Raw genomic sequence first — 15033 nt, 5'->3', positions numbered from 1 at the left:
AATGTCACAGAATTTGTCAAATTGCAAAAAAATATCTCATATCTCATTTTCAAATGCTGGTTCTTTGTTTATTAATCAGCAAATGATTTAATAAAAAACAAATGACAGAAATGCCCGGACACAGTTTCCTTTTGTGTAATGTTGGACATAAAGAAAGGTATGATCGCTTCTCGTCATGCATTGCAAACAATGACAAGCGTTGCCTCATCAGGGTGCAAGCAGGTTTCGTCAAAATCCAGGACAGAGCAGAATTAAGACTAACTTTTTCAGCCGTACATTTAATTCATAAAGTGAGGACTGTGCAGTGTTTTATTTGTATTTATTACTAATGTCAAATCATAGATTGTTGACAGACAATTTAATTACACTGTTAGACTTTTTATTGTATATATGCGGTAACTCACTGGCAACATGCCCCTTACAGTACCATAACTTTACATGTTTTTTACAGTATGATGCGTTTACTGCAGTTCCATTTTACAGTATAATTCCTAATATAAAAAATAATATTGCCCTGAAGGGGAATCAAATCCAGGTCGCCTGTGTCATAGGTCCGTAACACTACCACAGTGGTACAGTGTCACTTGATAAAAGTTACTCGCTACACTCCCCAAGCAGCCTTTTCTGTCACTCTCCCAACACTCTGAGGAGCGAAATATTGGCGTCACTAGGGTTTTGAAGTCTTGAAGTCAAATTCAGATCTGACGGTCAAGCATTTATCCATAATCTCTTTCTTGTTTCTATCTACAATTCTCAATAAATTATTTACACTGCTGAAAAACAATTAACATTTTGAAATTTGCTTCACTGCTAAAAGGATAACAAATCAAATGTATTTCATTTCATATTTTATTTTTCCATTTTATATGATTTTATAACACTATTTTATTTAACTACAGTAGCACTACTGCTGTTGTTTTACAGCAGTCTACCGCAAATTCAAAACATACAGTAAATCACTGTAAATTAAATGTTAATACCCATAATGCAATGCATATTACAGGAATGAACTGGAAAAGATGATGGTATTTACTGGGCATTTTGTCAAAATACATTGCCTATTATTTTAATTATTTAAAGTAATTTTAAATAAAACTTTCAATAAATTATTGTTTGTTTAATGTTTTCAGTTGATGAGATATGCTTTTGATTTGAAATGTAATTTAACCATTAAAACCAGAATCTAGAAAAATTTAAATGGAAAACACAGAATTTGAGAATAAATATTATAATTATATATTATATAAATATATATATAAAATATATAAAATATTATATGTATAACACCATGCAACAGATTTCACTTATTACAAAATATAAATAACAGACATACTGTATATTAAACTATTTGTTTAACAAAATAATGTTGCAGATTTTATAGCAGACCATTGAAGAAGAAGATTTAAGACAGTTTGGCATCAAAAATCGCAAGTAGAGTGCATACAGCAGGTAGTGACAGAGAATGTAAAAAGAAACTAGTTGCTTGTAAATGCAATGGTAATGAATACAGTTTCCAATTTCCTTCATTCCAAACTTCGAAGTAAACTTTCCATTAAATTCTTGGAATCAACGAATCGATTCATTTTAGAATCGACTCTCAGTCCTACAGTAGCTGTGAGTCCGGTGTGAATTGCTGATATATTTAATATTAGCGCTGTAGTCTGGTACGGTTTATTTTTGGCTCCAGCATCCTGCCATAAATATAACGCAGCTTCATTTGTATTCTGCACCACGCTTGCTAAGCCGTCTCAGCGCAGGTCTATTTTTCAACCCCAGCCCAGAAATATCATCCTGCACCACCCACTGCAAACAGGACAGAATACAGATGTGACCCAGCGGCCCATTTATTATTAAAATATACCTGCAGAACTGCATGCTTCATATAGACAAATAGCTACACGAAAACAGCTGCTATGGACTATGCCATCTGTACTAAAACTCTTAAAGGTTTTATTGCTGGGACATCTTTTATAAGAATATATAATATATAATATAGAACATAACCTTGATATTTTCTCATCTGGAATATATACAGTATATAGTTTACTATACACTAGTCAACAGGGCCGCTGCTGCCCAAATGGGTGCCTATAAGCAGACTTTTACAGTGGTTCCCCCTTTAGTTAAAGGTGCAGTGTGTAATTTTAAGAAGGATCTCTTGACAGAAATGCAAAATAATATACAAAACTATGTTAGCAAGACCTTTCATAATGAACCGTTATGTTTTTATTACCTTAGAATGAGACGGTTTTATTTACATACACCGAGGGACCCCTTACATGGATGACGCCATTTTGTGTCGCCTACGGATGCTCTTAACGGGCAAACCTTTTCATTAAGTTGTCTACAACAATAACATGTTTGTCCTGTCTCGGCTCCCGTAGTTTCTCTATCCGTTTCAAAAGCAAGGGTGAGCTGTGAACTGAGCTGTTGGTTGCAGTTTGCAACCTCACCACTAGATGCCGCTAAAATGTACACCTTTTACACCTTACTGCACCTTTAAAAAAACACAAACATCACACACAACTATAGTATGTGTGAGAATAAAACATTATTAAAAGGCTATTGTTATCATTTATAATTGTATTTTGACAGCCACACAAACTACAGTTATACAAATATGCAGTTATATGGGTGATTCTCACGAAACCATTGAAACACCACGGCACTAATGATTTTAGCTTTAAAATGTGTAATATAGTAACATTAAAAAGCATCAGAATTAACACAATACTGTGTTCTCTACCTTGCACAATGTGTGACTTCAACATAAGAATTTATAATTGTAAATTTTACCTCATTTTCTGCTGAAATTCTCATTACCGCAATGTGTCCGGCTGTGTTTGAACATGCGTTATGTTGTAATTTAATCAAATTAACACAAAAATATTAAGAAAAAAAATAAATGGATGTTTTGCTAGACTACTTTAGATGACAGAAAAAAATTTACTGAATATTCATGTATAATAATAATGAAGAAAAATTAGGAAAATGATGTGTCCATGCCTGATGTTCTCATCCTCCGCAACACTTTTTGAGAACAGTTTAAGCACACATACAGAATTTTAATAAAGTTTGATTTTGAGTGACCAAGCACATGGACCAGTTACTTCAAGATGGCTACCAGGTAAGATCATTTCTTTACAGTTAATTTGAAATATTGTCTTGTCAGAATGCTTACACGACATTTTGATTATCATTACCGCAACAGATGCTTATTAAATATTAATTTAATTAATAGAAGCATAATATTTGATTTTAAATGCATGTGCAGAATCTCCAAATTATGTTCTTTCAGGTTTGTCATGTCATTTTGAAGATATGTCAGTGTTGATGTTTTCTGACTTTTGCGGTAATGAGATTTTTTAGGACGAATTTTTTAAATTATGTTACAAAAAGTGTTAAATGATAAGTTAAAGTTTTTAAATTAATGTTCCCATTTACTCCAGACTTTGTTTTTCAATGTCTGGTGGGAAAAAAAGTAAATTTAAGCAATTTTTACATTTTCATGCTTGACATTTTTAAAACCAAGTTTTCGTGAGAATCACCCATATATATTATAGCTATATTTCTGCATCTGTACCTGTGTAGTTACTGGACTTTAGCTTAATCTAATGTGACCAAGCTAATCCTACATGTCAGTATAAATCCAAGCAAATGTGGGAATTATTAAATGTTGTTTTTGTAAATAAATTTAAAGTCAGCTTTAAGAAAACAGCAGATGTCTATTAACAAAAGCAACAGTGGGTATGGTTATGTTCTCAATAATACAGTTGTTTGATTGATTTAACACTCAAGCATTCAGCTATGCAGGTTTTGTGTATTCAAATAATAAATAAGTATAGTTATTAGCATATACAAAACAATGAATGGCATAGGTATCTTAACCATGCTTCAAAACGCAACGCAGCACAATGTAATTTAAACAATTAAAGTTACATTTTATAAGTTGGTACATTGTTATACTTTTTAAATCAGACAGATGAGCTGGTGGTGTCAGCAGCCAAAACTACACTGTAAAAAAAATCCTTAGAAATTGCAGCTGGGTTGCCGGTAATTTACCGTAGATTTAAATTTATGTTATTTACTGGCAACATTTTGTTCAAAGTTAAATGAACATTAAACATTTACAAGTCTTTGTCTTTACAGAGTAAAACAAAAAAAACAGCATCAAGCTAAACATTCTGGGAAACAAAATCTGAAGCAAAACCAAGAAAAAGGTTGATGATGATTTCTGGTTCCCAGAATGCTTTGCATGAGGCTGTTATTGTATAGTTTTATTCTGTAAAGATAAAGACTTGTTAATATTTAACATTTATTTAACTTTGAACAAACTCTTGCCAGTAAATAACATAAATTTAAATATACGGTAAATTACCGTCAACCCAGCTGCAATTACATTGTAATTGCTACGGAATTTTTTTACAGTGTATACATTTTCACAGGCTTATGAACTGACCTGAAAGTGATGCACAGATTTTATTTTGGACTTTTCCATTTGGAGACAAAATTCCCATGGCATAGCTGTCCATCTACTGTGACGTGTGTTAGTGCTCAACATGCTTTCTTGTCGCTCTCGTGGTACTTTTATGCTTTTCGTGGATTGATCTGCGCAGTGCCATCGAACACACATTTGATCATCTGTTTACTTCCTGGTATTGGTGATGTAGACAAGACCGAAATTATCATAATTACTTCAGCTTTGGAATCTTTTGCATTGTGAGCGAATCTTTCATACATGTTAAGGAGCGTCACATTTCCAGGATGACATCAGAGGTATTCAGGCCAATCACAACGTACATATTAGCAGGCCAATCAGAGACACAGCACTTTTCAAATCAATGAGTTTTGTACAATCAGTGCATTTCAGGAAGAGAGTGAAATCTGGAGCTACAAAAATCTATGCTATTGGGAAAATAATGTGTTTTTTAGCAATGAAATGGGTGCACTTTAATATAACTTCAAGTTTAATGTGAAAACTCTGTGTCTTCAAAGCCTTTTACTTTCTGTAGAATAAGGGCTGATGTTTAGTGATGCCAGGTGCTGATGTGGCCACCTGTCAAAACCTTTGCTGTCTTACTGTATCTGCTTGTTCTCTGTGCTTTTGTGTATGCGTTTAATGTTTTAAGATGAAAGTGTGCTACATTAAGTAAACTCTCACTTTAATGTGTTTATGTACAGTTCTGGCAGGGGTGAAGTGATTTAAAGCAGCTGACTACAGTACTTTGGTCCAGTTCTGGTTCTGGAACAGTGTTGCATGAAAAGTTGACCTTGAAGAAAATGAGCGGGTAATGGTTAGATGTTACAGAACTATGGCAGATAGTTTCTAAGCTTTTACCTGCTGTCTATGTCCAAAGGTTCAAGGTTTGGCTGGTTAGCATGGCCCAGTAAGCCCCTGCTGTGAGATGCAATAACTGCAACATCAGGCATCAAAAGTAGAGGTGGCACGATTCTCCAAATCCTCGATTCGATTACATTTTCGGTTCTAACGTCATGGTTCGATTCGATTCTCGATTTAAAGAACAGGTTGCTATCCCATTTTTAGACTAGACTTTTATGAAATATAAATCTGACCTTGAACCCGAAGATGCCCTGCCACGTTAGTCGTGTTGCCAGTGGAAAACTATGGTACACGCACATACCTGATAAAAAGAAACTTCCTGTCACTACTTTGCACTTTAAAAAACGCACAGACGAGATTGTAAGACTAGACCCCAATAAGTCATGTTTAAATGCTGTTTTCATTGAACTGAAATAAGTTTTAGAACTTTAACAGATCTCAGTTCAGAGAAATGACCGGTCCTGGCACAGACGGCATTCTGCTGTGCACGTGTGCGTGCTCTGATTGAGTTTAGCTGAAGGTGGGAGGCGCTTGCTGTTTTTTGTTTCCCATGTACAGAGCAGTTTGCATGGTGTCTCCTACATCTGCCATGCTATCTCTTGACTGGCTGTAGCTAGCGAAGTTAGAGGAGGTTGACTCGCAACACATGTTTTTTTTTTGCTTGGCAAGCCGACCGGACGTGACATGGGGATGTGGCAGCATCGACGATTCCATTTTTTTAAGTCAAATTTGAGGTTGTGACTTAATTTCGATCAATTATGATTTAAAATCAAAATCGTGACACCCTTATTTAAAATAAAGCAGTGGGCCCCAAGAAGCAGTGGGTTACCAGTGCATTTTATTTAGCTGTTATAAGGTGCACTTTAACCCCGCTGCTTTGCGGGGCTTATTGCTTTTATAAAACGGTTACTTCATATGCATAGCAGGATTTCATAAATTAAAACACAAATAAGTTGTAATTACTCTTCCGCCAAACAAAGTAGTTCCTCAGAATCAAGTGTGGCTGCAACAGAGCGTAGTTCCCAACCAACACAGACACAGCAAAGACACAATAAAAATATGATTTAAGACTGTGGTGTTTATTTTTATAAATCAACATTCATCTAAAATATACATTAACATTTATATCGTGCAACCATTTGAAGTGATGATCAAATATGCCTGGAAGCATCCTTAACTCTTTCCCTGTCAGTGTTTTTTTTAAAGGTGCCACCAGTGTTGGGGAAAGTTACTTTTAAAAGTAATGCATTACAATATTAAGTTACTCCCAAAAAAAGTAACTAATTGCATTACTTAGTTACTTTTCATGGAAAGTAATGCTTACGTTATACTTTTAGTTACTTTTGCGTTACTTTTTCTTGGCTAAAGCTTGATCTCTTTCAGGCCTTGCAGGTGTTTTTATGACTGAAAAGTTCTGCATTCAGAAATTGCATATTTCATCACAAAAATGTTTAGCTCTGGCCTGCCATCTCAGTTTCTGACTCAAAAAGGTTCCACACAGGCACAGAGAGTGCATACGTTTAGTTTAATTCAGTACATTTTTTTTAATCAAATTAATTAAACTAAAAAAGTAACTTGAGTTACTTTTTTGAAAAAGTAACTCAAATATTAATGTGTACATTTAAAAAGTAATGCGCTACTTTACTCGTTACTTCAGAAAAGTAATATTATTACGTAACTCAAGTTACTTGTAATGCGTTACCCCCAACACTGGGTGCCACCCAGTTTTAGTTTAGTGCCTTACAGAAAAATGATCTTCTTTAAATAAACATAAACTATCAAATGAAAGAACAAACAATCTGCTTTCAAACCAAAAACCCAGTTTCATCCTACCTTCATTTGTTCTCTTATCAACTCTCGCTAAAAGATAATTCCATTTTTGTGAAGAGCTTTTGTAAGAGATTAGATTCAGAGCCATGATCAAAACTTACACAGTGTTTTTGGTGTTGAGTAAATGCGTCAGTGTTTAAGTTGGGTAAGATCGCCACACAGTGGATAGCAAAAAAATATGAATTTGAGTTAGAAACTCCTCAGGGAACGTTTTCTCTTTATTGACGAGATGACTTAACAATATTTATTGACATTTATCTGGATATCGCCATTAATTGTGCAATTGTAGACAAATTAAAAATATGATTTAAAGACTGTGGTGTTTATTTTCATAAATCAGCGGCATCAGTGGCGCAGTGATACCTATGTAATGCGGTCTGAACCGTGGGTTTACCGGGGTATTTTATCACGGCTTAGAACGCATTTCAACCAATCAGAATAAAGAACCAGAACTGCCCGTTTTTATTCTTTTATTTGATATTTGATTTACACTTACATCAATGCATGTGGTAGATGCTTTAATCTAAAGTGACTTGCAGAACATTCAAAGTATGTGTGTGACCTGGGAATCAATCCTACAACCTTTGAGCTATTAATCGGCTGCACAGCAAGAACAGTTTTATAATATTTCATAGTAGATGTTTAGCCAGTGAGATGAGAGAAAAGGCTGAGGAATGCTTTCTTCGAGTATTAAATATTCTTTGGCTGGATTACTGTAGATATATTTCCCTCTTTTTTTAGCATGTTCCCCGTTTTCTCTGTTTATGACGTCACAGCACGACTAGCAGATTTCAATCCTATTGTGCATTGCTTCTCTTGCATCCTCAGTCGCTAGGATATATTTACTAATTACATTACCCCGGTGGCTCACTCTCTGATCACATGATCTTAGATTTTCCTAAGCTTAAGCAGAGCATCATGTTAGTCTATAGATCAGCTCTGAAGGTACTCATAAATGGAGCCCTCGTGGAAGAAGACGTGGTACGTACGCAAACTTTGCATTTTGTGATGTTCTTGGTCTTGCATTAGATAAAGAATGCACTTAAAGTACAAGAACTATTTTAACTATTTTATTTGACTTTTGCACTGGTGTGCAGAATTTGAAACAGCATTACTTTGAAAAAAGCCATTTGACTGAAGTGACTATTGAGTTTAATTTGGTATTTTGGTTTAAAAAGCCAAATCTTTTAGTTAACAATAATTTGCTTTTGATTATAGATTTTATCTTTCACCTTCTCCCCTTCTGTGCAAATCTTCCTTCAAATGCTGAATTTGCCTTACGACATTCAGTCAATGGGAGGAAAATAACAGCACTTAGACTAAAAGGCAGATTTGCGTAAAGTTGGAAAGACGGTGGGATACAAGCGGAATTAAAGGATTTAGAAATGTCTGCTTGTTCTTCAAAACAATGAGCTGGAGTAAAAATGTCTGTTTACTACTCGAGTGTTTCCATTAAAATGGTGGGACAAGTATTTCCCATCTGATTCCTTTAGTATAATATGGACTGAACAACAAAATAAATGCAAATAATTTATTTGTTTATTTGTTTAGTCAAATCTCTGATTCAACAATTGCATGCATAAGTTCTTGCCTAGCAACACCCTGGCAACCAAGCAAAGCAATGCAAAAAAAATTAGCATCTTAGATTTTTTTGTTAGCTGAACCCCCTTGAACTAAATTAATTACTTGAAGAGATTTTAAGTAAATATTTTGTATAATTTAATAGCACATTTATTTTTCATCCATTTTCATCAGTAGTATTTTTATTAGTAGTATTCTTAGTTATTGTTATTAATACCTGCTATTGGACCTTCATCTGGTAATTTTCTGTTCTTTTTGAATGTAAGTGATTAATTTTAGCTCACAAACCCCTGCACAAACGAATTAAGGTGGCAGGAAAGAGCAAAAGGGTTCGAACAAAGACTAAATATTACTGTATAATTAGGTTGTGAGTTTCCAGGCTGTGTTTGTCTGTCTGAAGTAAAGCAAACACTTCAGCACACACTTGTAAAGCTGCCTGTTGGCCATGATAATCCCCCTTGATCAGAAAAAGTGGATTTGGCTGGTAGTTTTACCGGGATGGTGTCCCAGTTTGCCTGGCTGATAAAAACCTAACCCTACATCACCCCCTGTCATCCGCCGGCATTAATCTTTCTGTTCAGACATCCATTCATCCATCTTTTTGTTTATTTTTCCCTTCAGTGCATCTAAAGCTCATCTTGAGCTACAGGATTTGGCCTCTGGCCTTGGCTAAATTTATAATAAGGAATCTGGGTTTCAAATGCACAAAGTTAGATTATAGCATTCATTGTGTGCTTTGATAAACATGTTTATTTGACCAGACCTATTATATATAGAATTATTATAGAAGTCTGATGATGATGATTATTATTATTATTATTATTGAAAGCTGTTTTAAGCTAGCCTAACATAGGACATTTAGTGCATTTTAAAAACACATAAAACATAAAAGTGTTAAACATCGCACAGAATGGTGCTGCTTATCTTTAAATCTCCACAGTTATACAGTTAAAGGATTAGTCCATTTTCTTAAAAAAAATCCAAATAATTTACTCACCACCATGTCATCCAAAATGTTGATGTCTTTCTTTGTTCAGTCGAGAAGAAATTATGTTTTTTGAGGAAAACATTCCAGGATTTTTCTAATTTTAATGGACTTTAATGGACACCAACACTTAACAGTTTTAATTTAGTTTAAAATTTCAGTTTCAAAGGACTCTGAACGATCTCAAACAAGGCATAAGGGTCTTATCTAGCAAAAAGATTGTCATTTTTGGCAAGAAAAATAAAAAATATGCACTTTTAATCCACAACTTGTCTTCTTCCTCTGTCACAGGTGACAAATGCGAAACTATGCCCCAGTGTTTACAAGTGTGGAGAAAGAGGACCGTTCCGAAGTTGTTGTATGTTGAATGATACGAATTAATGTCTTTGTGTCAGTTTATTGTTTAAAATGTTCCGCAAATGTGCGTTTCATATATGTAACATGTGACCTTTCCACGTCATTACGCAATTACGTGAGGTCGTGCTGGCTCTTCACACAGCCGAAGGAAGAAGAGAAGTTGTGGTTCAATAGTGTTTTTTATTTTTCTTGCCAAAAATATCAATCGTTTCGCTAGATAAGCCTCGTTTGAGATCGTTTGAGAACTGCAATTTTAAACTGCATTAAAACTGTTAAGTTTGGGGTCCATTAAAGTCCATTAAAATTGGAACTTTAATCCAAAAATCCTGGAACGTTTTCCTCAAAAAACATAATTTCTTCTTGACTGAACAAAGAAAGACATCAACATTTTGGACAACATGGTGGTGAGTAAATTATCTGAATTTTTTTTAAGAAAATGGACTAATCCTTTAAAACGCATGGACACAAAATCCATAGAGGCCTTTTGACATTATGCAGCAATAGCAGTCTACACCACATATACCCGTATGCTTGAATTTACTACAGTAATAAAAACCTAACCATTTTTTAGTTACTGTCGTGTTCCTGTAGCTCAATTGGGTAGAGCATTGTGTTAGAAGCACAAAGGTTGTGGGCTTGATCCATATACTGATAAAATATATGTATATTTTACATGCACTGTAAGTCAGTTTGGATAAAAATGTCTGCCAAATCAATAAATGTAAACATTATGTTTGATGTACCCCATTTTTGGAAACAACTGGCTTAGGTGATTTTGGAGCAACATTACAGACCCAAGCACACCTCTAGCCATTATACTAACCTCTGTGCTTCCCGTCTTTGAAAAGCACGTGTCTTCATCAAGTATATAATAAGATACAGTATACAGTGGTGTGAAGCTTTTTTTTGCATGTTTGTCACACTTTAATGTTTCAGATCATCAAACAAATTTGAATATTAATCAAATATATCACAACATGCAGTTTTTAAATGAAGGTTTTTATTATGAAGGAAAATCAAAATACAAACACACATTGGCCTGTGTGAAAAGTGTTTGCCCCTAAACCTAATAACTGGTTGGGCCACCCTTAGCAGCAACAACTGCAATCAAGCATTTGCGATAACTTGCAAAAGTCTGTTACAGCGCTGTGGAGGAATTTTGGCCCACTCCTCTTTGCAGAATTGTTGTAATTCAGTCACATTGGAGGGTTTTCGAGCATTAACCACCTTTTTAACCCCCTGGGGTCTGAGGGTTTTGGGACACTGGCAGAGGTTTTGAAATGCTCTTACATTTGGTCTTTTTTCAGTTGCTTAAAACATATTAGCGAATGTAACTGAGAATTAGTGTGCCATGTAGAGAATTACACGCCATGTGCCAAGTACTTGCATCTTTTCACGTGTAAACAATGGCGCAATGTATGGAATCATATTATAGCACACACCTAAAATATCCTGTTTTAACTGATTGTGTAACGTGTTTTGAGAGAGCTTGCCGTGACCAAGAAGTCTTTAAGCACACTCTATTTTCTTTATTTGACAAAAACACAACATATTTTGTTATTGTGCATGTACACAAATAAAAGTAGACCCTTCACAGTTTCAAATGATATCTAACATCTATGCATGCTTTTGTGTTACTCACTGCATGCAGGCACAGTATATACAGTAGCTACAGTATCAGGAGTATAACAGGTGCAGGATAGTCAGTTAGTTAGTTTACTTTTTGAAGAATCATGTAGTTTGATTGTTAAATGTAGAGACTTTGGTTCAGCGTCTCATATTTTTAAACATTTACTATTCAGTATTTTATTTGTGGTTCATAAAGAGTTCACTTTCTCTCTGGAGAAACAGAATTTCTTATGAAATATTCAGCCTGTATTCTAATTTTTCTTGTGTTTCCAAATGCATTTGTGTAATTTTCCAAAGCAGGAGATCCAAGGCTTTTAGATGATCTCTATTTGATTGTGAGACTTTAAAGATACCTTTTAATGTTTTTGTTGTTTATAGAAACAGTTAAAAGTAAATGTTTATTTTCAATAGATAGCCTTCAGCCGCTTACATACTCTTGGTTATTAGCGTGTAGCGTGTTGTATGTTGACATTAAATAATATCCATGTTGACATTAAATGTTTATAATAATTTAAAAATGTGAATGTCTGAAAAGCTTTAGAATGTGGTTTTGAGATTCGAGGAAATTTAAGTCTTGGATGCCTGATTTTAAGATTGACATTCCAGCAAATGTATGATGACAGACAGCTAAGATTTCAATGTCAGACCTAAAGCACAGACCACAGAGTCACACAACATGACACGCAATGAAACACATGGCAATACATGCAATGAGGCAAACAGCAAGCCTTGTGACTAAGATATACAATAAAACACTCAACAAAACAAGCAACCAATCACAAGATAAACAAACCATACAACAAACAAGCAAGACAAACAACATGATTAACAAAACATTCAGTAAAATAATGCACCAAACGCAAAACAAGAAAGACAAAACAAGCAAAACCTGCAACCAATCAGACAAGACAAACAAAACATGCAACAAAACAAACAAAACATGCAACAAAACAAACAAAACATGCAACAAATCAAAACAAGACAAACAAAACATGCAACAAATCAAACAAGGCAAACAAAACATGCAACAAATCAAAACAAGACAAACAAAACATGCAACAAAACAAACAAAACATGCAACAAATCAAAACAAGACAAACAAAACATGCAACAAATCAAAACAAGACAAACAAAACATGCAACAAATCAAACAAGACAAACAAAACATGCAACAAAACAAACAAAACATGCAACAAATCAAAACAAGACAAACAAAACATGCAACAAATCAAACAAGACAAACAAAACATGCAACAAATCAAACAAGACAAACAAAACATGCAACAAAACAAACAAAACATGCAACAAATCAAAACAAGACAAACAAAACATGCAACAAATCAAACAAGACAAACAAAACATGCAACAAATCAAACAGGACAAACAAAACATGCAACAAATCAAACAGGACAAAACATGCAACAAAACAAACAATTAAAATTAAAGACAAAACAAGACAAACAACACATGCCGCAAAACAAACATTCAAACACAAAAAGGCAAACAAAACATGCAACAAATCAAACAGGACAAACAAAACATGCAACAAATCAAACAAGACAAACAAAATAAACATCCAACAAATCAAACAGGACAAACAAAACATCCAAAAAATCAAACAGGACCAACAAAACATGCAACAAATCAAAAAGGACAAACAAAGCATGAAACAAATCAAAATGGACAAACAAAGCATGCAACAAATCAAACAAGACAAACTAATTCTGCAACAATGCAAACAAGACAAGCAAATCAAATAAGTCAAAAACGGCAACAAAACAAACAATTAAACACAAAATAAGACAAAAAACACATGCCGCAAAACAAGCAATCAAACACAAAAAAGACAAACAAATCATGCAACAAATTAAACAAGACAAACAAATCATGCAACCATTCAAACAAGACAAGCAAATCAAATAAGTCAAAACGTAAAACAAAACACAAATCAATCAAACAAAACATGCAACAAATCAAACAAGACATATAAAACATGCAACAAATTAAAAAAAAACATGCAACAAATCAAAACAAGACAAACAAAACCTGCAACAAATGAAACAAGACAAACAAAACATGCAACAAATCAAACAAGACAAACAAAACATGCAACAAAACAAACAAATCAAAACAAGACAAACAAATCATGCAACAAATCAAACAAGACAAACAAAACATGCAACAAATCAAACAGGACAAACAAAACATGCAACAAATCAAACAGGACAAAACATGCAACAAAACAAACAATTAAAATTAAAGACAAAACAAGACAAACAACACATGCCGCAAAACAAACATTCAAACACAAAAAGGCAAACAAAACATGCAACAAATCAAACAGGACAAACAAAACATGCAACAAATCAAACAAGACAAACAAAATAAACATCCAACAAATCAAACAGGACAAACAAAACATCCAAAAAATCAAACAGGACCAACAAAACATGCAACAAATCAAAAAGGACAAACAAAGCATGAAACAAATCAAAATGGACAAACAAAGCATGCAACAAATCAAACAAGACAAACTAATTCTGCAACAATGCAAACAAGACAAGCAAATCAAATAAGTCAAAAACGGCAACAAAACAAACAATTAAACACAAAATAAGACAAAAAACACATGCCGCAAAACAAGCAATCAAACACAAAAAAGACAAACAAATCATGCAACAAATTAAACAAGACAAACAAATCATGCAACCATTCAAACAAGACAAGCAAATCAAATAAGTCAAAACGTAAAACAAAACACAAATCAATCAAACAAAACATGCAACAAATCAAACAAGACATATAAAACATGCAACAAATTAAAAAAAAACATGCAACAAATCAAAACAAGACAAACAAAACCTGCAACAAATGAAACAAGACAAACAAAACATGCAACAAATCAAACAAGACAAACAAAACATGCAACAAAACAAACAAAACATGTGTAGCGCCCCCTAGCGTGTCTAGCTATTAATGTGGAGTGCGCTCCCCGAATTCCTGTTTATTGAAAAGAAAATCCTTCTCTTAGTTAATTAATGCACTAAATGTAATTCCAAAATGATAACCAATTGGTAACCGTTTACCTTAATTTCAGTGTTTATCTTAAGGCAAAATGGCCTAACAGTGTCTTTATACTTAAACAGTAAAACACTAATTGTATGCAACTATCTCAAGAATGGGTTAAATAAACAAACTGTTATAATTACATTACTAGAACACTGGTTGTTAGATGGCTTTCAATACTTTAAGTGCAATAAACAACAATATACGGGTCACTTATCTTAATAAGTAATGATTTAACACTTTC

At 34.0% G+C, this 15033-nt stretch overlaps 1 protein-coding gene across 3 annotated transcripts in view; it reads left to right on the top strand.

Moving 5' to 3' along the window:
- Window positions 1-15033, top strand: part of oxr1a (oxidation resistance 1a) — a 236468-nt gene that overhangs the window by 51520 nt on the left and 169915 nt on the right. For 2 of the 3 annotated variants that reach the window (XM_073872433.1, XM_073872431.1), the window contains exon 1: window positions 8112-8152. The exons of the other annotated variant lie outside the window; for it this stretch is intronic. In XM_073872433.1, coding sequence (XP_073728534.1) covers window positions 8127-8152 — 26 coding nt within the window. In that variant the 5' untranslated portion in view covers window positions 8112-8126. Of the gene's footprint in view, window positions 1-8111; window positions 8153-15033 lie in introns of those variants that run through there. 3 annotated transcript variants of the gene reach the window in all.

The sequence above is a fragment of the Misgurnus anguillicaudatus genome, chromosome 10 (assembly GCF_027580225.2).
Source record: "Misgurnus anguillicaudatus chromosome 10, ASM2758022v2, whole genome shotgun sequence".
Classification (NCBI taxonomy): Eukaryota; Metazoa; Chordata; class Actinopteri; order Cypriniformes; family Cobitidae; genus Misgurnus; species Misgurnus anguillicaudatus.
This window is presented reverse-complemented; position numbering and strand designations above follow the sequence as displayed.